Consider the following 27461-nt stretch of genomic DNA (forward strand, 5'->3'; position numbering starts at 1 on the left):
CTACATTTTAGTAGCATAACCTGTGGAGTAAATGTTGTTCATTAGCCCTTTCTCCGACGTTCTGTCCGAATTTATGGCATATACCGTGTAGTCATGGGCATCGCTAAACAATCCATTGTGATCCTGAAAATATGTCGATTTATGTTTAAAAAAAAAAGTTAAAGCATATAAATTCCAGATGCCGTAGGCAATATCAATATTCCGATTTCAAAACAAACCATTGTACAATAGACGCTCTTCTAGTGACTCATTTTATTTTAAGTTTTGATATCTAAATTAAATACCAAACTACATACTTTCAAAACACAAGATTAAATCTAAAAACGTAAAAATTATTTAACCATCTTATTCTTAAAATCAAACTTGATAAATAAACATACGTTCATTAATATTACAACTGTTCTGAATAAGCGTGCTTTGTTTTAAAGCTATAATTTACATTAATCCCAAAGTTTGCTTTCATACGCATATACATCTGTACAAAATAACAATTTTTTAAAGATAAAAAAGACAGAAGAGTCTGAAACATTTCTTTACCGAGAAAACGAGATTAACTGAAATAAAGAATAATGCTAGAGAAACTATTACAGAAAACTAAAGGACGAAACTTTCAAAGAAAGGATTAAATAATTAGGATGTTACGTACACGTTTGTAAACCTAACGGTATTAGCATTAAAAACATAGACGATACATTCCAAATTCCGGAACAAAGGGTAATAGTATCATCTTATAACAGGTAAGGACATGGTCATGCGTTCTTGTTTCTAAACCAAAAGTTTAATAGTATCGTCCTATAACATATAAGGGTATTGATTTTTGTTCTAATTTCTAAACAAATAGATAATAATATCGTTCTAAAAGTTAAGGGCATGGACAATACGTTTTAAGTTCTAAACCAAAAGGTTAATAATATACCGTCACCGTAGTATAACATACATCAGGGCAGATACTTAATGTTGAGTGCATGAGGAGCAGCCATCAAAAACAACACTTTTAAATTTGTTTTTGAGTAATGACTTTGTGCTCTGTAATGCTTATGGATAGACTCCAAGTCGAGATTATGTATTATTTCATATACCATAACTGTCAGTCTGCTGGCGATTATCTAGTTTCTCGAAGACCTCTTGTGTAAACGTTATAAACTTTGTTTCACAGATAAGCTCTGAACTGAAACAATATTGATTATGAATGAAAATCATTTCTGTCAAAGTAGGACCTGATGTTAGAAACTAAAATATGTTCTATCATTTCATAGGTAAGAATGTTAAGGATATAGGCCTATAGATACTAGCCTCTGATTTTTTTGGCCTTCTTTGTATACTGGATCGAAGCGACTGCATTTTTCGATCTGCTGGGACTATTACTATTTATGAGTAGAGATATCCTTTGGTGAAACTCCTTGAGTAGTCTTGCAGAGGCTTTATTAGGATTTCACTCCTTCAATAACTTAGCCATGCTATTTCCTACTATTGTTCCTTAAAATGGGATTACGCAATTGGTTGGTCATAAGATATAATTAAAAAAATGAAATCTGAAAAAGAGGAACCCCGGGGGTAAGGCTTAATATTGTTATATTGTAATGGGCTTCTAGGACCATCCCAGTGTTGATTACATAGACAAATTCCGTGTCCCAAATTCGGATAAAAACCGTTATTTTGTATGCACATATGTATACAACTATGTTTAACAAATGTCCGTTTAGGCACTATATTTAGCGTACTGCTGTTCCCCAATTCAATGTGACATTCCAAAGTCTTAGTATCAGTGCAAAGTGTATGTGCCAAGCTACAGTACCCTGATACCTTGGATTGCCATTTAGGTTTTTTAAGGTGATACTGCTTGTTTGATTAAAGTTGTTACATACGTATCGATCTGCTGATAGTTATGCTCGTTAAATTTTATGTAATGAATGTCAGATGATAGTGCAGCATTCAAGTTTATTGGTCGGGCATAAGGGTGTTATATGCTGAAACTTTGACTTTTCTGATTGTAGTTTTGACATTTCTCTTGCTGATTCTGGGTGAGTTCTTTACTTTTGCAGTAATGAGTAATTTGTGTGCTTTGACCAGCTGATATCTTTACTCAAGTTGACGCCGGTGTATTTTGTTCATTCTATTAATTTGATAATTATGTTATGAAATAACTGTGTACAATGTAATTGTAAATAATTGCTTTTTGTTCTTTCAAGAAGCATCTTGTTCCCAAAAATTTATCTGGTTTGTACTTCATTGACCAGTCCTTTTCCTATGCTTCTAGGGAATGGAGAGCATTTTGCAGAATTTGTGAAACAAGTTGGGATTTCCGCATAAGACATATAATTGTGTTATATGCAAATAGTACACTTTTAATGATGTTGGTAAATGGTTAAGGTTAATGTGATGAATGTCAGATGGTAGTGCAGCATTCAAGTTTTGGTCGGACATAAAGGGTGTTATATGCTGCTTTTTTTTTACTTTTCTGATGGCAGTTTTGACATTTCTCTTGCTGATTCAGGGTGAGTTCTTTACTTTTGCAGTAATGTTATCTGTGTGATTTGACCAGCTGATATCTTTATTTTGTTCATTCTATTAATTTGATAATTATGTTATGAAATAACTGTGTAATTGTAAAAACTTGAACTTTGTCCTTTCAAGTAGTCTCTAGTACCCAATATTTATTCGGGTTGAACTTCATTGACCAGTCCTTTTCCGATGCTTCTAGGGAATGGAGAGCATTTTGCAGAATATGTGAAACAAGTTAGGATCTCCGCAAAATACACACAATTGTGTTATATGCAAATAATCTACTGTTACTTTTAATGAAGTCGGTAAATGGTTAAGGTAAATCAGGTAAAGACAGGGGTCTATTGCTGAACCCTTGGGAACTGCAGCGAGAACAAGTACTTTTGTTCTCATTTCTGAACTAATAGGTACTAGTATCAAGAGCATGGACATTCGTTCAAAATTCTAAGTCTATTGGTAACAGTATCCTTCATAGCAATTAATGGCATAGACAATACGATCCAATTTCTAAACCAACAGGTAATAGTTTTGTTTTTTTAACAATTTATAGCAAGGACATTACGTTATATTTTCTAAACCAAAATGTAACATTATCATTCCATTGCAATAAAGGACATTACGCCCTAATTTCTAGACCAAAAAGTAATGGTAATAAAATCGTTCTAAAGCATTTAAGGGCATGGACGTAAAGATCCTATTTCATAAAGAATCCGAAATTAAATGTGTGAAGAGCACTAAGATCGATAAATATTACTTTAACACAAGGTAAGTATTTCTCAGTCAAAGAGTAATACATGCGTAAACACATATGATAAAATGAGTAAGATGGGGGTAATTGTGTACATGTATAAACAAAGACAGAGCTAAAATTTCATAAAACTACCGGACAGATAATTCAAAAGCATGGTAAAATATGCCAATATTTGGCAATCAATTCGAAATACTTAATTAATTTGTAATTTCCACAGAAAACACTCGAGATAAATTAAAAGTAACTTGTCACACAATGTGATTTCATACCAAGTCGTGATGTACTTCTGTGCAAAACACTGATACTGATTTGACTTCATTAAAGACACATTTTAGGATAAACAACAAAACCTCGGAACTGTCAAAGAAATACACCAAAAACAATCGAAAGAACTCCAAACATCAAAGGACAAAGCATAAATTCTTCTTGAACTTTCATGACACATAAGAAATACCAAAGTATATGAATGATACTAGTCAGCTTAAGAACTGATTTAACTTAATCTAACAAATCTAACTATAAGTCAAAACTTGGTAAACTTAGCTTTGAAATAAGAGAATGCTTAGTACCTAATTTTAATTATATGCTAAATATATGGTTCTATAATACTGTTGTTGAAGGAATATCTCCATTAGCTGTGATTTTTTCCTGAAATTATTCAACACTATTTTTTTCACTAATATCAAAATGACATTAAAACATTTAAATTCAGTGTTCAGTATGTTACTTTACAGATTAAATGTAACTCAACAGGAACTGTTTTATAAAAGTTCTATTTATTTTTACACATTAAACACAATATGTTGTGCTGAAAGTAAATGGTTAACATCATCAACACAAAACTTGCACAAACTCTTCCAACGGACAAATTATCTCATATTTCCGCTAGTTTATATATTATTTTTAACTAACAGACTGTGGCTGAAATTTGGCCGAAATACAAGTTTTCAAAAGTTTTATTATATACCAACAATGTTAATCCATTTTCACGTCGTATTGTGATAATTAAGCTAGATAGTTAATAACATTTTTCGAGACTATCACTTTTTGAAGCCCCGCTCGTGAAGCGCTCTGATTTTCTACCAATCAAATTAGCGTGTTTCAGAAAATAGTATTGTTATTTAACGACCTATTTGACAAGTATTTGGTCAATAAAATATCTTCCGCTTCTCCCACTGGTGTTCCAAATATAGCACAGACCATCTTTGCATCTGCCTTCAGATATATAAACAAACGGCTACACTTCATAGTAATAGTTACCTTATAATCGCTGTCTTTGCCCATGATCGAAGAAAAGCTCACTATTGTGTGATAGAACGGCGATAATAATTTTGGATCTACTGGTTTCTTTCGTGTTCCGCCTGAATAAAAAAAAATATAAGAAAGATAAGTAGTAATATGTGTGTTATATTGGAAACTAATCCTTATCTGCATCATAGAATTTTAATGGCCATGTCACGATGTGGTACATCGGGATAACTAACTCTGATTTTGTAAGAGGCTATAAAAAGGTCAAACATAATTTTTAGAGAGACATGACACCTAATTAAATACTTTGGTATACTTTTGAGTTAGTCTGTGTGAGGCTATGTTTAAAAAACCTTTTCAGTGGAATTTATTTGTGTCAATATTATAGTCTTTTCAAAGGCACATACTCAAAAAATATACACCATAGAAAGTTTTCTACACTCAACGTTCTAATACTTGCTAACCTTAGTGACCAAAACTGCTCTTATCTGAAATAAACTCGGCCGCTGTAATAAGCAAAATAGAGATACGACTACCTATGACGGTCATGATGACAACACACAACAGCAAAGGACTCATTCAATTATCTGGCAACAATAACCATGGCTGCTATTACCTTATTTAATGATCCACCCACGTGTAACTGACAATATATGAAATCCACGAGCGGGGCCACTTTTTTGCTTTTGTAAAGTTAGCGAAAAAAACTAGCCTGACCATCTTGGGACGTCGTCGAACGCAAGAAGCACAACGAGGTCAACGCATGCGCTTCGATTGCTACAACTATCAACAGGTTAATAATTCTACGCGAATCAATGGAGGCTAATGGTGCCTGTTACCGGTCTTAGGTTGTTCAAAAAAGCAGAGTTGTAACCTGTAACTTTTATTGATAAGTATCATTTTCTAATTCTTTAAAAGAGGGAACGTTAGTTTCTTAACAGCAGATGTCACAGTGTCAGTCAAACAATTAAAGTAAGCCTCATACCACTATTCTAAAGATATGTAACATTATACATTACCTGTGAGACAACTGACTGGAACAGCCACTATGATAACCACACACACGGCAAAGGCACTGTACCAAAGGTAGGATAGACTGTAGAACATTTCTAAACCACTGCCCCCATAAAAAATAGGTAAAATGATTACTGTCAATTTATACTTGAAACTCATTTTACAATTATATGCATTCTGTTAAAAGTAGTTCGTAAATTTCTTTTTATTACTTAACATTGTAATGATATTGTTTGTAGATCTAACTGAAAACACCTTTTCAATCTAGATCTATAGAATAAAATATTTTCTGCTAATTTATTTTTCCATTCAAATCTCAGAGTTTGAAATGTCAGCATTAAGTAAGATATTTATGTAAAAAGTATAGTTATTGTAATTTTTGAATCTCAAACTGATTCTAGATGGAGATATGCTACTTGCTTGAAGTATATTTTGAAACTTCAAACAACTGAAGCTAAGAATTTACTCTAGGCTAAGTAGATCTAGGTAATGAAATTTTTGTCTGAATATATTCCTAGTATACTTTAATCCTATCCTATCTATATGCAAATGAAAACTACAGAAAACAATGCATTCAATTTCTTAACTGAAGATAACATATGTAAATCAATCTACCTCATAGTTTCCAATTCAACAGGACCTGTAACATTGGACACCACTGTTGTGGTAACTGTCGTCATTACTGACGTCATATTAGTCATATTGGCGATGACTCCATCTGATGCCGCGCACACGGGTGATGGAGGCCTATTGTCATTTGCCATAATGATAGAGCCGACAGAAAGCCATGATGACATGGCAAGACCAACTATCAGTCCACTTACCGCCCCCTAAAATAAAATTATTTTATTATATATATTAAGTTTTTTTCAAAATATAAAATGATATTGATCTATATTTTTTATGTTCTTTGGAATTATTTCAGACACGTTAGAAGTAGCTCTATAGATATACGTAATCAACTTTTGAAATTTTATGTACTTTTTTGTAGAAAACTAAAATGATCACAAAAAGACGTTTGCTCGACACGAAATACGGGGCATAATGTAACTATACCATTCAGTTCTTTAGTTGTACACCAATTATTCAAACTGACATTAAACAAAGTTTTGAATAGAGTGAATTCATTACATTATGACAAATATTTCGCCTTTCAACTTATCTTCAATTTTTAGCACAGCCACTCTATTGTCTTTCACTGACTTTTGCAACAAATTAAAAAAAAAAATACATGAATTACAACATCATCCAGGTAGCCTACACTTCAAAAATCGAACTTACCCATTCATTCACCATTGGTATGAACATAGCACAGACGAACAGACCGAGTAATGGTCCACCGATCATGCCGTATATACTCAGAGCTACTTGAAGTATCAAATCTCCGAACAGCTCGGCGATAAATGCCAGTCCAATTGTGACGCCGCCACTTATAAATGCTGAAAATATGTCGGTTAGGCTATGTAGAAACAACACTTAAAAGTCTTTATGCAGATTGTTTTGCCACTACCGACAGAAATAAGAAAATCATTGAACATACTTTTTTGTTAATTTCCAAGCTGGACTATACTATTCATCCAGATAATCATGTTATATGACTCGGTCTACTTGACAGAACAAAATAGTAACGTCAATAGACAACAGAAACAGAGATTTTTCGCAATAATTTTAGGAATAACGCAAAAATACCCTGACAGAACGATGCAAAGTTTTGTGTAATTATACAGTATAAATGCACTGTAAGTATTTCCAGTAATAATCATACAAAATGGTATTGCAACTACTATAAGTTATTCGGAGTTTTTGTGATAGACCACAGCTAGAAACGCGAGTTTATTGTTACCGAAATGCAAATATATAGTATTAATGATTTAACACCGATTTATTCGTGCAGAAATGCAATAGTTTATTCTTATCTTAATAAGATGCAAATATATAGCATTTATGTTTAAACATGGGTTTATTCTTATCAGTATGTAAATATATATCACTTATGTTTTAACGTGAGTTTAGTCTTTTCAATATGCAAATATATAGCATTTATGTTTAAGCATGAGTTTATTCTTATCAGTATGTAAATATATAGCATTTATGTTTTAACGCGAGTTTAGTCTTTTCAATATGCAAATATATAGCATTTATGTTTAAGCATGAGTTTATTATTATCAACTTGCTAATTTATAGCATTTATGTTTTAACGTGAGTTTATTCTTATTAATATGTAAATATATAGCATTTATGTTTTGACGCGAGTTTATTCTTACCAAAATGCAAACTTTACAGAATTTATGTGTTAAATTACAGCTAGTGACCGAAAGAAAAACAATTACAAATGTATATTAAAAAGCGATCAACAGTTTGCATTCACTGGTAACTCAATACCTACCTATAATCAACAGTTTGCACTCACTGGTAACTCGATATCTACCTATAATCAACAGTTTGCACTCACTGGTAACTCGATACCTACCTATAATCAACAGTTTGCACTCACTGGTAACTCGATACCTACCTATAATCAACAGTTTGCACTCACTGGTAACTCGATACCTACCTATAATCAACAGTTTGCACTCACTGGTAACTCGATACCTACCTATAATCAACAGTTTGCACTCACTGGTAACTCAATACCTACCTATAATCAACAGTTTGCACTCACTGGTAACTCGATACCTACCTATAATCTTTGAGATAATAGTTGCTTTCGGTTCTGTAATAGCTTTTCCCTTCAGATTCATATAAGCTGGTTGAACTATATCTGCCATGAATACAAGAGATATTGCGTTGATACCAGACGATACCGTGCTGAAATAAGTACATCAATCAGTAAAATGATGACAAAGAAATAGGCATACTTCGACTAATGTGAGAAATATATAGCTGGATGACATTTCTATAGCAATACATTTTGTTTTTGTTTGGTTTAACGACGCAATATAGGTCATAATGGCGACATTCCAGCTTTAAATGGTGAGGGGAGATCCAAGGTGCCCCTCAGGGTGTTATCATTTCAAGCATAGACAGGCTGACTCGTTTCATAGAGGAGGACCGCCATGTCCTCAACGTTACCGTCGAATAACAGTAGCGGTGGTCAAACAATCAAGATAGACCACCAGATTTTACGTAGTGACTTTTAAACAAGTGTGTAAAATGCAAATTTAGAATACAAGAAAGGGACGCATTGTTCTCTATGCACAACAAGAATATTTATATGTTTCCAGGGCAACGGTTTCGTTGATTTGAAAACAGAATAGATGCGTTCAACACGGAATAAAGACTCAATCTGAAAATATTCATAACAAAAAGTTAACGTTTCTTAACATCTTATGGATATACTGATTGTAGCAGCTTATTTATCAAGAATTGTTCATATGTTTTTATTTCACATATTTCTAAAGATGTTTGAAAAAAATATCAATATTTACTTACAGTTTAAAACTGAGACAGAACGGCACTTCAAAATGTTATCTAACGTGTTTTGTTTTGTTATGTTTGTTTTTGACCTTGTATCCCCAATATCACATTTTATCGACATGTACCATGGATCGAAAGTAAACAGAGGAATGTTTCTTTCATTTAGCCACATGTAATTAAGAAATAATTTATAGTAAAAGGGTGCTTTAACACTGTTTATGCACGATGGGCGGTTATACGTCGGACGTAATAATTTCACGAGGGCGCATAGCGCGTGAAATTATTTGTACGACGTATTACCGCCTGAGTGTATAAATAATGTTAAAACACAGTTTTACTATAAAGTATTTCAATTCTAATATACCCTTTATCTAAAACAGTAGATAAAATATAAAAGCACTCTTTCTTGGTCGCAACAAAAACTTTGTCATCGCACGTTAATGTGACGTCATTCTAGCGTAAGAGTGTTTTAACAGAGACAAGCATATTAGAATATACTGGTCTGCAATATAATTTGATCTTTAGATTGTATTTGCATTATCCCTATTCAGTGACTGTCAAACGTGTTCCACAAAAAAAATCTATTTTGAATCGCATGACACCTGCATCTACAGAATAAAAAAGGGATACTTTACCTGAGAGATGCACTAAAGATACATGCCAGTAGAACGCCTGGTAATCCAGGCAAATCTCCTAAAACGTCAACCACTAGCCAAGGAATCAACTGAAATTACAGTACATTTTTATTATACTAAAATTTTGTCATGCTTGAAATAAATAAAGTCATGACATATATTAGTGCATGTATAACGCTAGTCGACGCCGTCGTTTCAAGTAGTTTGTCGAATTAGCTTTGTCTATAACAACTGGAGAAAGAGGGAAATTGGATACTTCGGCATATATATGAAGATGGGGTATAAGCTATATAAACATGGGGTAAAAGGATATAAATCCATTTGCTTTTTTTTCACAATGAATTTATTAAACTCGTTGAATAAAAATGATAAAACGCTATTTATAAGCGTATTAATCTCTTTTGATAAATTAATATGAAAATAATGATACTAATTTGATATACTATAGTATAATTCCTATATATTATCTTTACTCTCTATCTCGTCTCAGATGTGCGCCACTGATTTGCAAGATAATAAAACACTAACAGACACTGTGATATAAAGTAAAAACCACTTCAGATTAATCAGAACACAAAACAGTAAGATGTACGTCGAAGTTTCATTTAAATTATACAATCCTAAAGAGCAAATAATTATTTTCATTGTATTTAAGCTTGTCGGCGGAACCATGATATTGTGCGTTTTATTCGACCTGGCGGGGAGGAGTTAATGTCTGACTTACGCAGATAATTGTAATCTCAAAATACCGCGCCCCGTCAGGTAGATTAAAACGCACAATACTTCAGATCGAGCTGTAAACAGTAGCTGTAAATGTGTCGGTTTTCTTCAGCTGTAAACAGTAGCACTATAATTCAGCTGTGTCAAAACTAATACAATAATAATAAGATCCACAATTTCCTGCAACTACTTGTTACCAATTAAATTTAGATATACAACAAAATGACATACCTGATCTGGGAGTGTTATTGTGCAGTCTGACATTGGGTCAACTGGATATTTGGCGAATAAAAGTAGTCCGGCATACACAAATATTGTTGTTACTATTACTCCAGCGGGTAACTGTAGGTAAAGGGCTCTGAAAATTATAAAAAAAAAAGAAATAAAAGAAAAGAAAAGAAAACAACTTGCCGTTGATTATTTTATCTAAGGCGACAGAAGCAAATCATTTAAAACTCAGGAAGTAGTCTTTTCGTATCCTCCATTTTATCATTATTCAGTTAAAAGCAAGTACAGCAGATTATGTAAAACTCGCGATGGTTTTATTTCCACTAGTATTCGCGAAGAATGCCACTCGCGAATTCAAAATATTCGTGAAAATTGATCTTCATCATGATCTAAAACACAAACACGCGAAAAGAATTCCATCAACAGGAACGTGAAACTTATCTTTCAAAGCGAATTGATTACTTTATATTCTATTTAATCAATTATAGGCAACTTATAACCGCTTACCAATACTGCAAATGTATTTGCTGTTTTTACAAATTAAAACTGTGTAACAATGTAATACGAAATGCAAGTTATAGATTGAATTAGATTTATAAATACCTAAGAAATATTATATTCACCAGGAAGAAACCTGCCTTAAAAGTAGTAAAATATAAATACGATTGTATCAATCGGTTTCGATTAAGATGAGCTAAAATTTCGGCTAAAAGATCAATAATCATCAAGGTGACGACGAGACGAATAACCGTATTGGAGTTTAAACACTGTAGATCAACACTTTATACTAAATAGTATTGGACTGTCCTTATTAAAAGACCGCTTAACAGGTAACATTGTTGCTTTATTTATGGGGAGGTGTTATACTAAATCGCAAATTGATTTTATTTCCAAAACTGTTCACAATCTTTATTCTATTTTTATGTATAATACTTGTATATTTGAAATCCGCTATAATTTCGTTGAAAATCGGACATACATTTGAGCTTTTTTGATGGATTCCATACTGAGATAGCGTTGAATCATGGCCTGGTTCCCGGCGTACACTGTCAATGTTGTGATACCGCCACCAATAACCAGAGTCCAGAACGTGTGTCTCTCCAGAGGGCTGGGATCAAAACTACAAGTAAAGAACGATAGTTTGTAGTCGTTATATCAGGCTGACATGAAATAAAAGTGACAATTACGTTACGAGGTGGACAACGTATCTTTATCAGTGTATGCTTAACAAATAACCAGGGCCTTCGAGTGGTTTGTCGTCTAATTTACCACGGTTTAGAGTTTAGATGCGTAGGAATTGAACCATAAGTGCGTTAGCCCGAGTGGTTAAATATTAAAGCATCAGAGCGATGAACCGTGGTATATTAGACGACAAACCACAAGAATCCCTTGATTGATTTCATTCTGATATGCTCATTGAAATATTTTAATAAATATTATGACGGACTTCGTTTACTCGTGGGTTGATGAACCCGTCGTCATGCAGAAATTTGACGTCATAATTGACGTCATATTGCTCTTTTACCGGTCCGAGCGTCAACCGTTTTTTGTCACAGAATATACAGAGCTTGATATTCTTCTTTGTTTAACTGGCAATTAAATCGAGCCATGTTAGAATTAACAAATATTCAAGGCCTTCGAGTGGTTTGTTACCTAATTCATCAGAGATCAGATGTGCAGGAATTGAACCACGAGGACTAATGCCTTTAATATCCAAGCATCTGAACGACGAACCTGTGGTAGGCCTTGATTGGTTGGATCCTTACATGGTCTTTGAAATATGTTGATATATTTAATTATATAGAGCAGACCCATATTTTGATATATTTATAGAGGTTATACGGCCTGCGGAATAATTTTTCAAGAGCATATATGGATGTCCATATATGTACGCGTGCACGTATGAAAAATGCATGTGTATGTGTACGCATATTTTAGCGTGCGCCTATTAATTTATAAGTTTTGAGAATCGATTTTTGCCAATTTTGTCGTCCTTCAACTGCCATTTACTAAGAGACCGTAATATCAGCACTGAGGTATCAATAAGGGAGCTTTCGCATTATAACGATGTTAGTTTATCTATGTAAGTCAAAGTTGACCTTGGTCCCCTCGTCTTTCAGAATCTCCAACAGGGAATTTACCTTCAATATGGACAAAGTATAGAGAGTAAATTCAAATAATATTACTGCGGTTTTGACGGGAAAGGCTTGGTGTTACAGTGACACTTTTTTATTACGCTAGGTCATCGTTGATATTATACACCATTCTAAAGAATTTGAAGGGTGGTAATAGTATGTTGTCATCCTGATTTGTGTAGTAAAAAGCTTTTAATGCAGTTTTAGGACAGTATTAACTCTTTTTACGGTTCTATAACAATTTACGATCATCAAGTTTTTTTTATTTCTCTTTATCACATGTTTGACGTTGCGGGAGTGTAATAAAGCTATTAGATAAAAATAATAATACACTGGTGTAATAAAGCTTTTTATCCTGTCACTTGCAGTATTTTCGACCCGATATCAGGGTACCGTATATCTTTCTTGATATACCGTCAGTTGACACGTGACCAGTGATATACGGTCAATTGATCATGTGACCTTATGATCGATATTGTTGTCACTGTTAGTAAGAAATGAGTGGTCAAATGATGAGTTTTTATTCAAAAACGAAGAAGTTATTACGATTTTTAATTGTAACCACATTACAGTGTCGGTGATTACGTCATTATATAAGTGACCTCATTACGAATATGACGTCATTAAAGCGGTTGTCGCACACTTATTTTTGTAAAATAAATTGCCAAATATCGGAAAATGAAGTAATGACAAGATAAATAGAATAATAGTTTAGTGCCTAAGATGGAGAAAGTTTATCTGGCTCGGCTCCGGACGTTATCAGGTTCGCCTCCGGCTCACCCGATAAACTCCTCCACCTCGCCAGATAAACTTTCTCATCTACGGCACTAACCTATTATTCTCTATGACGTCGACGTCATTTACAGTATAGGAGACGTTGGTCAAATTGACTTGTTTATATAGTAAAAGAAAGTAGATTTGTTGATGTTTCGACAGGAAAGGATAACATGTGATAAAAAGAATATTACATTTGTGATTTTCCAGATTGAATTTATTAAACGAGTTGAATAAAATTGATAAAATGCTCGGCAGAGCCTCGCATTTTATCATTTCATTCAACTCGTTTAATAAATTCAATATGAAAAAGCACTCATGTAATATCCTCTATTTAAACATAAGACAACATCGTTGATATTATACACCATTCTAAAGAATTTGAAAGGTGGTAGTAGCATGTTGTCATCCTGACTTGTGTAGTAAAAGGTTTGTAATGCAGTTAGAAGTTTTAAAGTTTGATACTGTATTAAAGAATTTGAAGGGTGGTAATGGTATGTTGTCATCCTGATTTGTGTAGTAAAAAGTTTTCAATGCAGTTTTAGGACAGTATTAACTCTTTTTACGGTTCTATTACAATTTACTATCATCAAGTTTTTTTTTATTTTTCTTTATCACATATTTGACGTTGTGGGAGTGTAATAAAGTCATTAGATAAAAATAATAATACACTGGTGTAATAAAGCTTTTTATTCTGTCACTTGCAGTATTTTCGACCCGATATCAGGGTACCGTATATCTTTCTTGATATACCGTCAGTTGACACGTGACCAGTGATATACGGTCAGTTGATCATGTGACCTTATGATCGATATTGTTGTCACTGTTAGTAAGAAATGAGTGGTCAAATGATGAGTTTTTATTCAAAAACGAAGAAGTTAATACGATTTTTAATTGTAACCACATTACAGTGACGATGATTACGTCATTATATAAGTGACGTCATTACGAATATGACGTCATTAAAGCGGTTGTCGCACACTTATTTTTTGTAAAATAAATTGCCAAATATCAGAAAATGAAGTAATGACAAGATAAATAGAATAATAGTTTAGTGCCTAAGAAAGAGAAAGTTTATCTGGCTCGGCTCCGGACGTTTTCAGGTTCGCCTCCGGCTCACCCGATAAACTCCTCCACCTCGCCAGATAAACTTTCTCATCTACGGTACTAACCTATTATTCTCTATGACGTCGACGTCATTTACAGTATAGGAGACGTTGGTCAAATTGACTTGTTTATATAGTAAAAGAAAGTAGATTTGTTATGTTTCGACAGGAAAGGATAACATGTGATAAAAAGAATATTACATTTGTGATTTTCCAGATTGAATTTATTAAACGAGTTGAATAAAACTGATAAAATGCTCGGCAGAGCCTCGCATTTTATCATTTCATTCAACTCGTTTAATAAATTCAATATGAAAAAGCACTCATGTAATATCCTCTATTTAAACATAAGACAACATCGTTGATATTATACACCATTCTTAAGAATTTGAAAGGTGGTAATAGCATGTTGTCATCCTGACTTGTGTAGTAAAAAGTTTGTAATGCAGTTAGAAGTTTTAAAGTTTAATACTGTATTAACTCTTTGCTCTTACTTTCCTATATCCAGTTTACTCCCATTTTTAGCGGTTTCCCAAATGACATTAAAACCTCCAACCTCATTCGAGCCCTGAACTAGCACAGCTATGAAACCACCCATGATAATTAACATTTGAAATGTATCTGTCCACATGACTGCCTTCAGGCCTCCCTGTAATAAAAGGATTATTATTATTATTATTATTATTATTATTATTATTATTAAGGATCCATACTGGAACTGAATTTTGTGGAAATATATTACAACAGTAAAAAGTGTTACATATCCATATTCTACTTTTAGATTCAAATTCAAACGGAACCGACAACTCTAACCAAAAGGAGAAATGTAATATTTTAGTAAAATCAGTATTTTCAGTTAATACATGGGGAAAATGTATATGCTATACTTACTATGGCTGTGTAGAATGTACAGATAGCCCCAATAACAAGAATAGAGATCAACATGTCAATGTTCATTACTGGAAAAAAATGTACAACATAATGGAAAAAGCACAGGATGTTTTATTCATACCTGATATTAGTACAGCATATTGGAAAATAAAATTTACAGAGCATTTTAAAGTTCCTAGCTAGAAATCCACAACATGTCAAAGGTTCATGTCCTTGGACTTAACATGTAAATACCCATAATGAGATATTGCGCAAGGGTTCAGTTTATTACAGGAAAATATATGAACTGTCGATGTATTTATATAAATAATCAAAATTAATAACTGGTACATATACAACAGGTCAATGTTTATGTAACTGGACTTGTTTAACATCTGGAAATTGTGCTAGGAGCAAGGGCTTAACACTGGAAAAGATGCAACAGGTCAATTTTCACAACCGAAAATTTACTGAATCGGTAAAAGTGACTATATATCGAAATTTCAGCTAATATAATTATCCGCATAAATATTCAGAAAGTTTATACCTTGATTGAGGGCTATAGCCGGAGCAAAAAGTCCCATTGACATGCTCAGCGTCTACAACAAAATATATAATAAAGATATATGTTTTATTTTTGTTTGGTTTTATTAAGAATTCAGATTAAGTCTTTAATTGGAGAGGAAGACCGTAGCTGTCCCTCCGGGCATTGTTTCAGGCATATGCGACCACATAGGTAGAACCGCCGACCTTCTGTGGGCCAACTGAATGGACTCCAAACGAGGTATCAAATCCACATTGGCGAGAAGCAGGTGATTTGAAGTCATTGAACTTTACTGCTCGGGCACAGAAGTCTCCTTGTATGGTTTATGTGTTATTAAATTACAAAATAAATATAGAACAATGTTCAGAGTTTTACTGCATTTAGATTCCCTATAATCCGGTGTGTTCGAAGTATTAAAATCATTATCTGAAAGCATTACATGAGCCGCACCATGAGAAAACCATGAGCCGCACCATGAGAAAACCAACATAGCGCATTTGCGACCAGCATGGATCCAGACCAGTGTTCGCTACCAGTTTCTCTAATTGCAATATGCTTTGAAAGCGAACAGCATGGATCCTGACCATACTGCGCGGATGCGCAGGCTGGTCTGGATCTATGCTGGTCGCAACGTACTATGTTTGTTTTCTCATGGTGCTGCTCACATATTTAAAAGACATGAAAGAAAGGGTTACCATTTGAATCTGGAAGACAATGCAGCCGAGAATGCGCACCAAGGGATTGAATCTCATCTCCAGATACTGAAACAAATATAAAAGTTAATCTCGAGGGTTATATATTTAAACTTAACTTCAGACAGCCTCATTGCTCTACATCATATACATCATAGATATTGAAAGAAATATCATGTTGTTTACATAATTATATCTAAAAAAGACATCTATAGCTATTGAAAAAAAACATTGCTATTCCATCTCCAGATACTGAAAAACACTACTGTTATCTTTTTTTTTATTTAATTACCGCATCTGCAAATAATAGAAACATATTACACCCGATGATTTATGTAAAGTTGGAACATGGAATAAATTACTTTATAGGTGCAATTAAGTAATATCAACGCGATGACTGCAGTATACAATTATAATGGTAGAAGACTTTAGTTATATAGGTTACAGGTTATAGATTTAATCATCGGGATTTAATTTAAAAAAAAAAAACTGTTTACGCATATTATTTTTCACGTTTTTTTTTTCTATGCAGTTAAAGGCTAAAGGCATGAACATTTTCTCCTCGCTGCGCCCGCACATCATTGATTATGTAGGAATAACGCATGTTTTTCGTGTTATAACATCTGCAAAATCCCGAGGGATTGGTTGGTTCCCGGGGGAATCTGAAGATGTTATAACACGAAATTAATTTGCACTAGCGCTATTCTGTCATACAACGCGAAAAAATATGTAATAAATGAATACAGTACCCCTCAACGTTACTCAATTTCCTTGGAATGCGCAGGAAATCTTAGTTGCTTTTTTACGTTGACGTCATTTCCGTTTGAATTTTCCATTTTGAGGCCGTAATACCGATCTCTTGCACTTCCGGTGATATCTGAGGTTTTCAAACGACAACTCTGCTCGGAGATTGGCCTTAATACGTTTATGCTTTGCCAAGGAACGTGCATATATTAAAAGGTGTTTTAAAAGCACGTGAGCACGAGAGTCTCTCTGTTAACACTCGCTTTCTCATCTACTAAAACACCCCCGAAAAGTGACAAGAACCGCAGTTTTATGTTAGAACTCACCTTATTATTAATACCGCCTGTGTATACTGGGAATGATATGCTTGTTGCGTCAATCATTATTATACTGCTTAAAATATATATAAGAACTAAGGTGAAATTTAACGGCGACCACAGTTAAGTTCTTTTTCCACTTCCCTCGCATATCATTTTTCGTTATAATAACATAATGGCGATATTCCTACGAAAATGAAAGTTTAAAAGCCTATATTATATTTTGCTAACACATCACAATTACATTACAACCACCTTAGGTACGTGTATAACAAAAGCTTTCAGCTCAAGTATCAACATTATAATTGTTCAGGCAGATATATTCGGTTCCTACGCAAATGAAGGCTAAAATCAGGATTTTTTCACGCGCATGTCTTCACTTAGTATCATTTATACCACGGGCAGTGAACAGTTGCGAATTAAATCATAAAATACACTTGAATTTCGAAAGTTTGCAATAGATTTTTAAAATGACTCGTAACATTTATCCAAAACTGCATATGCCGTTTTAGTCTGTATATAAGAATGTAAATATCTTAAGCGATTCTAGTGAGAAATTTGCTTATAGACCGCCTCGGTAGCCTAGTGGTAGAGCGTCCGCTTCGAGTGCGGGAGGTCGTGGGTTCGATCCCAGGCCGCGTCATACCAAAGACGTAAGAAATGGTACTAGTAGCTTCCTCGCTTGGCGCTCAGCATTAAGAGGGTAGTACTAGGACTGGTCAGCCCGGTGTCAGTATAATGTGACTGGGTGGGGTATCATGTCACGTGTCTACTGTGTGATATTCCAGTGAGGCAGCACTATAAAGCTGGGCATTGTGCTCACTGCTATAAGTAGACACCGTCGTTTATATGACTGAAAAATTGTTGAAAAAGACGTTAAACCCGAACACACACACACACACACACACACACACACACACACACACACACAAATTTGCTTATACAAATTTACAACCTATTCGATCTGCTTTACATTCAAAAGCACTTGAGAATGGATTTTGCACTTTTACAAATGCACTCCGGGAGAACTACGTTCCAACGTAAGTCATGTCTCAACGATATCACGTGACATATCTCAACGACGTTTGGTTACGGTATCGCTCAATATGACACGGCTTACATAATTTTCATATATAATAATTACTTTGATTATATTTACCTGTGTCTTAACATGAACATGTTTTCAGATTCTAACAGTAATCGCATAAATTGAATAAAACATTTAGATATTAAAAGAATTCGTCTGTTATTGAGAAAAAAGAAGCAGTTTGCTATTTTACAGAATAAAAAAATATGTACTACACTTTTTACAAAAGCAATTATTACAGACAGTCAATGAATCGTTTAAAGGCAATGCCAGTTTTAATCTTAGAAATGTATTTCTGCATCTATTTTATCATAAACACGTAATATTTGTTTAATATCATGTTCCTCACTCTAACCGATGATGTTACTAACTCTAAACGCGACACAAGTAAGCGTTACTGACACTCATCGAAGTCTTGCGGCTTAAAACATTGCTTTTCGAGTAAAATATACCAGAAACCAAGATATCTTTGTCCAAATGAAAGCAAAATGTACGAGGTGGCGCGGAGTTGCCTTATACGAATGCGCACAACTTCATTATTATAAAGTCTGTAAAACAATTCTTTTGAAGCAAAGGAGGTAACTAAGCAACATGACGTGAGTATGTAATTGTAGGTTAATAAATTTGTATATTGAAATATGAACGTAGTCAATATGTATCGGTTAATCAATGTAATTACCTGTTTATTACATGTGTACCTTAAATATTGTAAGAAAAGTTTAAAGTACAATTTTTTATTGGTACTAGCATTTACTGCAGCTTTTCAGTTACTATATTATTTGTATAAGAGGCTATACATTGTATAAAATCAAATGCCTTGATAGTTTTCCTTTCTAACATAAAGCATAGTTTAGGGTTGGAAAAAACATTTCACGAAGAATTACTAAGCGGTTAATGTATGACTGGGTTGTGCTTTCTTGCCATAATGGCACGCCTATATGGCTTTAGCCCTAGGGCTATTATGAAACTATGTGTGCCAGTATGGCTTTAAGGCACACTCAGCCGTTTATTGACCTTTTTATTATATACCATCGCGTCATATATATCTTGGTATTTTCATTTCACATATTTTCAAAAACTTAAAAGCATTATTTGTATTGCTTTTTATCAATAGTGCCATAAATATTTGACAATCGATCTTAAAATGATTCAGCGCCCTTTCAATCGCCATAATAATGTTGCTACATGACGTCAACATTAGAACGCACTGACATCCGGTTACCCGGGGCCATTCTGATTATGACGCGTAAGGCACACTGCGCCATTATTGATGCATAAACAGAAGCCGTAATGACCGTTTTAAACGGCTTTTTTGTTACTATTTATATAACGTATATAATAAGGAAAAATATTGCACGATCCCGGTCCATTGAAACTTAATGGAAAACAATTTTTGGTATGTAATAAGGAAAAAAAAATCTTGCACAGCGGACTGGCGTTTCCGTTGATTTTACCATGCATGTAAAACCCATCTGGCACCCTATGCCAGATGGCTCTCGTGTTGGTAACAACTAGCGCTTTATACATTGATTATATATGGTATTGTATATGCAAACTAAGACAATATCAGGTACCTTGAGACCTTCTCTCCGTCCTTTTTACATATAGTATATTTTTCGGTCCAAAATACGTTATTTTACGGAAAGAACATAACGTTACGCTACAAACAATCAAACTAAAGTTTCATTGAAACGTCATGACGTCACTTCAGCTTTCGGACGTTAATTTCATGTGCTGTGCGTTAATACTCTATCATAAGAAGGAGTGCTACAAAAAAGTATTTCTATTTGCTTTAACTTTCTATTATTATTTGTAAAATACGGTATGCAACAAAAATTATCTGTCAGAATGAAACGCTTATTTGTATACGATATGCAAGAAAAACTTCAGTCATGTGTTTACGAATTGGATAGAAATATCTGTCCTGAGGGCACTTGCGCCGTGGGCGGCTACGAGTTATGACGTCTCAGCTTCCTAATACATTCGCATGTAATAGTAAATAGTATTTGCGGACAAAATGAGCAATACGCCTGCGCAAAGTGACCAAAACATTTGTTGCGAAATAGCTAACTTAAGTAATGCTTCACGATCCTGATTATCTATACAGTTTTGATTACCGGTGTATTCATGTACGGACTATTTAATAAGTTTGAATGTATAAGCTATTATGAGCCCATTTAGTAACATTTATGAAGCGTTCTACGTCTCTCCGAGACAGTTAAATATATTAAGGTTCATGGTGATGGAAAGACCTAGGTGCCCTCCTGAACATTATTTCATATACGGACGGGCATCTTTGTAGAGCAAACGACCTACTGCAAGCGTACTGGATGGATATCTTACATGAAAATCCCACATTTAAAGCCTAAGTTCAAGCACATAGTTGCGATGACAAGTGATTCGAAGTCAGCGACCATTGGCCGCGGAGGCTTTTCACGTTTAAACTTACTGTGGGTGCACAGAATATACAATGCCATTTTAAATGTTGTTGTTTTTTTTTTTTTTCAAATCTATCTGAGATTAAAATAAATGCTTATTTTTGCATGACTTTCAATTTAAGAAAGCCTTTTCGGGAAAAGGGCGATTCACTAAAACGACAAAGTAAAAGATATTCGAGTTACCGAACGACTTTTATGAATTGAGTTTGAAAAAGAAAAGTTAAAACTTAAAAGGTAATGCAATAAGCTGCATAAGTTTGGCATATCTTAGTAAATGCACAAGTTTCACCAATCTAAAAAGGAAATTGGGAGATGAAAACAAATCGAAATAATGAAATTTTCAGGAAATGTGCTTCTTTAAAAAGGACGAGGAAGAAAGACATGCAGTAAAGTATAAATAATTAAATTGTGATGTTTTCCAAGTATTAAAACTGACAGGTTCTCTATCCGCTTTTAACGTAGAATGTAAAATTGAAATGCATAACATGTATGCACTTTTTTCAAAACTGAATGTATGAGTAATGGTTCAGCAGAACACCACTATTGTGAAGGAGCCACCGACAATGCTTACAACATTCCGTGGACTTTGATATAAATGAAAGTATTTCTATAGCGAACACCTGAACATAATTGTTTCTATTCTACAGCAATAACTTTACGTTTTAATTTTCATGCTGAAACTTTATATGAATTTATGCATCCATTTCAAAGAAATTTACTCCAGCCTGCGTATGACTATAATTAATGTGTAAAATGATAACGACAAATACATTTGTCATACTGATTAAATTGTTGTACCTTGCTCAGACGTCATCCAGTCATTTATGAAAGTGTCAAGAAATGTTCTCGACGTAAAGATAAGATGTACATAAGAAATCTAAAAGTTAAAACGGTAAGTATATTGTTTAGACTTCGCAACACTGTATGTGAGACGTTGTCACATATTGTCTGTTATCGTTGCGGCCTTGCAACATTTTATGTAGCTTACATAAGTTTATTTGTAACTAGCTAGTTGTATCTTCCAAAATGCTCCAAAAGGCTAATATAGCTACCACACATTAAATTCATCTTTTCAGTTATGAAAACGTAGAATCAATGCTTTATTGCACATAATATTAAATGAATCAACAAGGTCATACGGAGCGACACCGCAACAAAATCGTTGAGATATGTCACATGAAATCGTTACATGACTTACGTTGGAACGTAGTTCTCCCGGAGTGAAATGGTATAAAAACAAAGAAGTAAAGTATATTAACATGACAGTATCTAATTTATACTGGCGCATGCAATAATCATAGTAATAAAATTTTACAGTTTTTATATCAAATACAACATCTATAAGTACGCTTGAGAACTTAAACCAAGTGACAAGTAAGCGCTCTTGAAAATGAATTTTGAAGTTATTGTTTATGTATTCAACTTCTGACAGTTTTATAGGATGTTAAGTTCAATGTAAGTCCAGCGCTAAATAGGACGTCCTAAGAATAGCACTCACTCGGGGTTTGAATTCTTCATGTGAGGAAGCCATCCAGCTGGCTTGCGGAACGTCGGTGGTTCTACCCAGGTACCCGCTCGTGATGAAATAATGCATGGAGGGGCACCTTGGGTCTTCTATTTATCTACCTGCCGTTGACGTGAAAACCCTTGCGTAAACGTAGACGTTTTGCGCGTCAATATCAAAAAGAGAAAGAATATATATAGTGATAAAAATTTAGAGTGGAAGAAATTAAAAATAACTTTGGTGATATAAAAAGGTTAAACCCTGAGTTAGCAGGATAACTATGGCGAGACATGTTCTAGGCTGCAAACTGCAGCGCTGAACTGATCTAGGGTAGGGAGGTGGGCGACACTGTGTGCGTGGTGGGGGGGGGGGGGGGGGGGGGGGGGGGGGGGAGAGTTGGTTCCAATGGTACACTGTTCTCGGAAAATAAGAAAAGTTGTAATAGTCAGTGGTTGCAGTAATTAACCTATAACTTAGGGAATGGCCATAGTGGACACAACGGGTCATTGGGGTCAGGTAATCTACGATTGGGATAGCAACCAGATCATAATGAATCTTACAGAAGAGTGATAACCTAGATCTATACGCCTTAAATCCAGTCGACGAAGGTTTAGAGAGTGTAGCATATCTGTTACACTGGAAGTACGGCCGTAGTCGGTCTTGATCCAACGGGCGGCTCTCCTTTGGACGCTTTCAATTTGGTCAATTTGAGTTTGGGTGTGGGGCGACCATACCTCGGAGGCATATTCGAGCTGGGATCGGACTAGAGTCTGGTAAGCAATGGTCTTAATGGGTTGGGATTTGACCTTAATGTTTCTTCGCAAGAACCCTAGGGTTTGGTTAGCTTTCTTGGTTGACCTGTTTATGTGATTGTCCCATGATAGGTCATTTGAGATATCCACGCCTAGGTATTTAGCTGAGCTGACCGATTCAAGTTGGACTCCATGTAGGTGATACTGGGTAGGGATAGGATGTTTCCTTCTAGTGGCGTGGATCACTTGGCACTTGGCAGGGTTGAACTCCATATCCCGGCCACTACAACTCCCACTTTTCTAGAAGTTTGAGGTCATTTTGTAGAGTGACAGATTGGTCTGCAGATGACAGATTTAGATATATTGCCGTGTCATCTGCAAACAGACGGACTTTGGAACTGACGTTTTGTGGGAGGTCATTTATGTAAGCTAGGAAGAGCAGAGGACCATGTACAGACCCATGTGGGACACCTGATGATACTGGGATGGCATCAGAGGTAGTGCCATTAAGGCATGCTTGGATCCTATTATCTAAGAAGCCTTTGACCCATCTTAGAGTATTACCTCTGACTCCGTATTCGTGCATTTTTAGAAGGACTTTCTCATTGCTAACCTTGTCTTCCTCCACCATCAAAGCTGGAAAGTCGCTCTATGACCTATAATTGTGTTGGTGCGACGTTAAACCAAACCAAAAAAAAAAAATAAGAATAGCATATACAAAAAATATCTAATTGCAATATATACTGCCAGTAGTACTGCCAGAAACGAATTATGTATGGCATCACTGAATGCGGTAAAACAAGAGCGTCGTCACATTATAAACAGATGTCTTTGGGCACGTTGTTTGTAATTAAAACTTTGCAGGAATGTATATACAATGTAATCTACAGAGAGCGTAGCAAACTTTCGTCAATATAAATATTTCATAAACAAGGTTATAAATGGCAAGTTGAATAGTTGGCGTTCTTAGGTCAAGGTGCTGATGAATACGGGTTATTACTATCTGTTTTAGAAAGACAGGGTTCGTAACTAGGATAAAAATAAATGAAGTTTCTTGCCTCCTGTAAATCTATGCGTTTTTAAATCAGCTTTAGGTTTTACTAGTACATTTTAAACGTGCACATGTTAATTATGTTAAAATTGCAACGGTCTAAACTTTCATACACCATCATTTAACCTACACGAACACGTACTGCATGGTGACCACGTTTTTTTTTGTTGTTTTTTTTTCTTTTTGGTTTTTTTGTTTGTTTTTGTTTTTGTTTTTACATTGTAATAACTGGATTTCTGTTGAATCATTATTGAAGACAATAAAGTAAAAAAAATAAAAATTTCTATAACATATTTTTGTCATGTAATTTATGTTTTCTTTTTCGGTAGACAATACACTTTCAAATGCTACCAAAATAATAGGGAATCGATCCTACCGATTTTCGTCGCGAAGCGGCGACGAAAATCGGGATCGATCCCTCTACGGTAACATGTGATATATTCCGAATGAGATATACTATCGAATTAAAGAACGGTCTTCCGGCACGTGCACAGGGCGTCTGACTTCGGATTTTTTGGAAGAATACGCCTTTTCCTTGTGCGTAATAAACGTGCACATAACTTGTCCGAACCGCAACGTCATGCTCATCAGTACAAATATGTGCAGTGTTGTTCTTTTTAATTCCAAAATCTACTTTTAAATTGACACAAACGCATATTTCTGGGCAAGCTGGTGGACAGTAACGATTCCCATCGAGGTATTGCCTTATATTATATTATGAGCTTACCAGGCATCAATATTTGATAGGGAATCGATCCTACCGATTTTCGTCGCGAAGCTGCGACGAAAATCGGGATCGATTCCTCCACGGCAACAAGCGATATATATACTGAATGAGATATACTATCGAATTAAAAAATGTGTCCTTCCGGCACGTGCACAGAGCGTCCCGGCACGTGCACAGAGCGTCTGACTCCGGCTTTTTTGAAAGAATATGCTTTTTCCGTGTGCGTAATAAGCGTCTAAATAACTTGTTTGAACCGCAACGTCTTGCACATCAATACAAATATTGGTAGTATTGTTTTTTTATTCCAAAATCTATCTTTAACTTGATACAAACGCATATTTCTGGGCAAGCTGATGAGCTGCAACGATTCCCGATTGAGGCAGTGCCCTATTTCATATTATATTTTAATAGCACTGTTATATAGAACTTGCTTTTTTGTGGATCGGATACCTTAAGCCGCATTGTCGAATTTATTGTATCAGATACAATTACATATATTTGACGCTAGCGTCTGGCAGAATAACACGACGTAACAGCCTTATGTATCATTGTTAAAAACGTGTTCAGATTCCTTTCAGAATTGAGAATATTTCGTTTAACACTGTAGTAATAAAGTGAATCTATTTCGAGGCTGAAACAATCTCACCCTTTCATCTTTGTGCCTACTTCTGTCTGTTTTTAACCGCCACCTGTTGCCAATATGGACGACTTCTATACTGTTTTGTTTTATTGAGAATAGTGCAAGATACAGAAGGACTGGTGCCTCAGTGCTAAAACTTTTTCCTGGCTATATAAAGTGCAGGTGTGTAGTACTCTACATGGGGCAACCATTTAAAGCCACCTCCGAAAACTGCCGGTAATTTTAGTTAGCGCGTGTATCAAACTCCCGACGTTTTGAACATATGTAATGACTTATATATGAAAATATTTGTGAACTCTTGGTTTCGTATTTCGGCATGTTACCACTTAACCACATCATCCTCTCCTTAATTATCTTTCCATACTGGTAGTTGAAATAACCGTATTAAATGTCACCTGGGTTTCGTTTTGGCCAAATACCCTACCCGATATCACATGTTTTACTTACTTAAGGTAAACGACATACATTTTCATTGTCTTAATATATTTTTGTAAGAATACATGTCCAATTTATGCGAGAAAACAAATACGGGCCCACTTTTTTTTCATGTATGGGGCTGATATGGCAAAAGTGTTCTATTGACTGGTAACTTACTTAGTAGGAAATGCACACCGTCGCGTTATAACGGACCGTCTGGTGAGAAGAACGACCATAGAAGTTAAGTTGTATTTTATATTTTGAAAAACAAAATCAATTTTTTCTACTTAACGTAATGGCTCGCAAATTTTGCAATCTTACCTCGTATGCGCTGGTGATGCCAAGGTTGTGATAAACTGGGAGAAACATGTGTGCCGCAACCGGATATACAATGATGTTCGAGAACAAAATCAACCAGTAGATAGCGCCGTTATAGTACACTTCCGCCGGAACTCCCAACACCATTACAGCCGACAATAAAGTAGCCATGAGCGATAAAGAAACAGGAAGTATCCCCATTTTTCTACCTCCAAGTAGAAAATCGGCTGCATTTTGCTTCTTCCGGTCCCGCCAGGCAAAGAATATTCCAATGGCAGTTGATATTACAAGAACCAGTATGAAAATAAGGTAATCTGCCCAATGAAAACTAGGGCCGGACGCCATTTTTATCCTGCTGAAAAGTTTAATAAAATGTAGACAAATGTGATAGTTCCAGTTCGTGATTATGAATATATGAAGATTTAACGAGGGTTTAATGTTTCAAACGAACTCGATACTGACCAAGCGATTTCCACATCAAATATTAATATTAAAAAGCCAATCGGCTTATCAAAAAGATCTAGTTTCCTTCCAAGATTATTATTAGTAGTAATTGTAGAAGTAGTAGTTTTTAAATTATTTTTTATTATTATTATTATTATTATTATTATAACAAAAAGTAAATTTACATTAACTTTACTGCAGTTTTGCATTTAAAAATCGTATTTTGTTTCAGCTTATTAAAAAAGTTCCTATTTCTTGTTTTGATACCAGTATTGTTGTTAGCAGTAGTTGAACAATTACGGTTGTTATTATCAAAACATCTTTACCATAATCTTAACCCGCATTTTCCAGTCTAAAATTTGAAAGCAAAATTTTATTTTAACACA

The 27461-nt window shown here is 34.7% G+C and overlaps 1 protein-coding gene across 1 annotated transcript; it reads right to left on the reverse strand.

Annotated features, from left to right (window-relative positions):
- On the reverse strand, positions 1–26976 carry LOC123549903 (sodium-dependent multivitamin transporter-like). The gene is made up of 14 exons (XM_053546937.1): positions 26635–26976; positions 16640–16705; positions 15948–15999; positions 15422–15489; positions 15025–15179; positions 11495–11635; positions 10519–10645; positions 9568–9656; positions 8196–8323; positions 6797–6954; positions 6131–6345; positions 5521–5576; positions 4514–4614; positions 1–123 (listed from the first exon to the last, which is right to left on the reverse strand). Exons 1-14 carry the CDS (start codon positions 26974–26976, stop codon positions 1–3), a joined length of 1821 nt encoding a protein of 606 aa, XP_053402912.1.
- Positions 26977–27461: the final 485 nt, after the last annotated feature.

Source organism: Mercenaria mercenaria, chromosome 6, assembly GCF_021730395.1.
Source record: "Mercenaria mercenaria strain notata chromosome 6, MADL_Memer_1, whole genome shotgun sequence".
In the NCBI taxonomy this organism is placed as follows: Eukaryota; Metazoa; Mollusca; class Bivalvia; order Venerida; family Veneridae; genus Mercenaria; species Mercenaria mercenaria.

Excerpts from the sequence above, each read along its gene's own strand:
- LOC123549903 (XM_053546937.1), bottom strand. The coding sequence starts at position 26,976 with ATGGCGTCCGGCCCTAGTTTTCATTGGGCAGATTACCTTATTTTCATA. Across the intron at positions 9,657-10,518 it reads CAATAACACTCCCAGATCAG|TTGATTCCTTGGCTAGTGGT; the intron begins GTATGTCATTTT and ends CTGTAATTTCAG. Across the intron at positions 4,615-5,520 it reads TCCAGTCAGTTGTCTCACAG|GCGGAACACGAAAGAAACCA; the intron begins GTAATGTATAAT and ends TTTTTTATTCAG.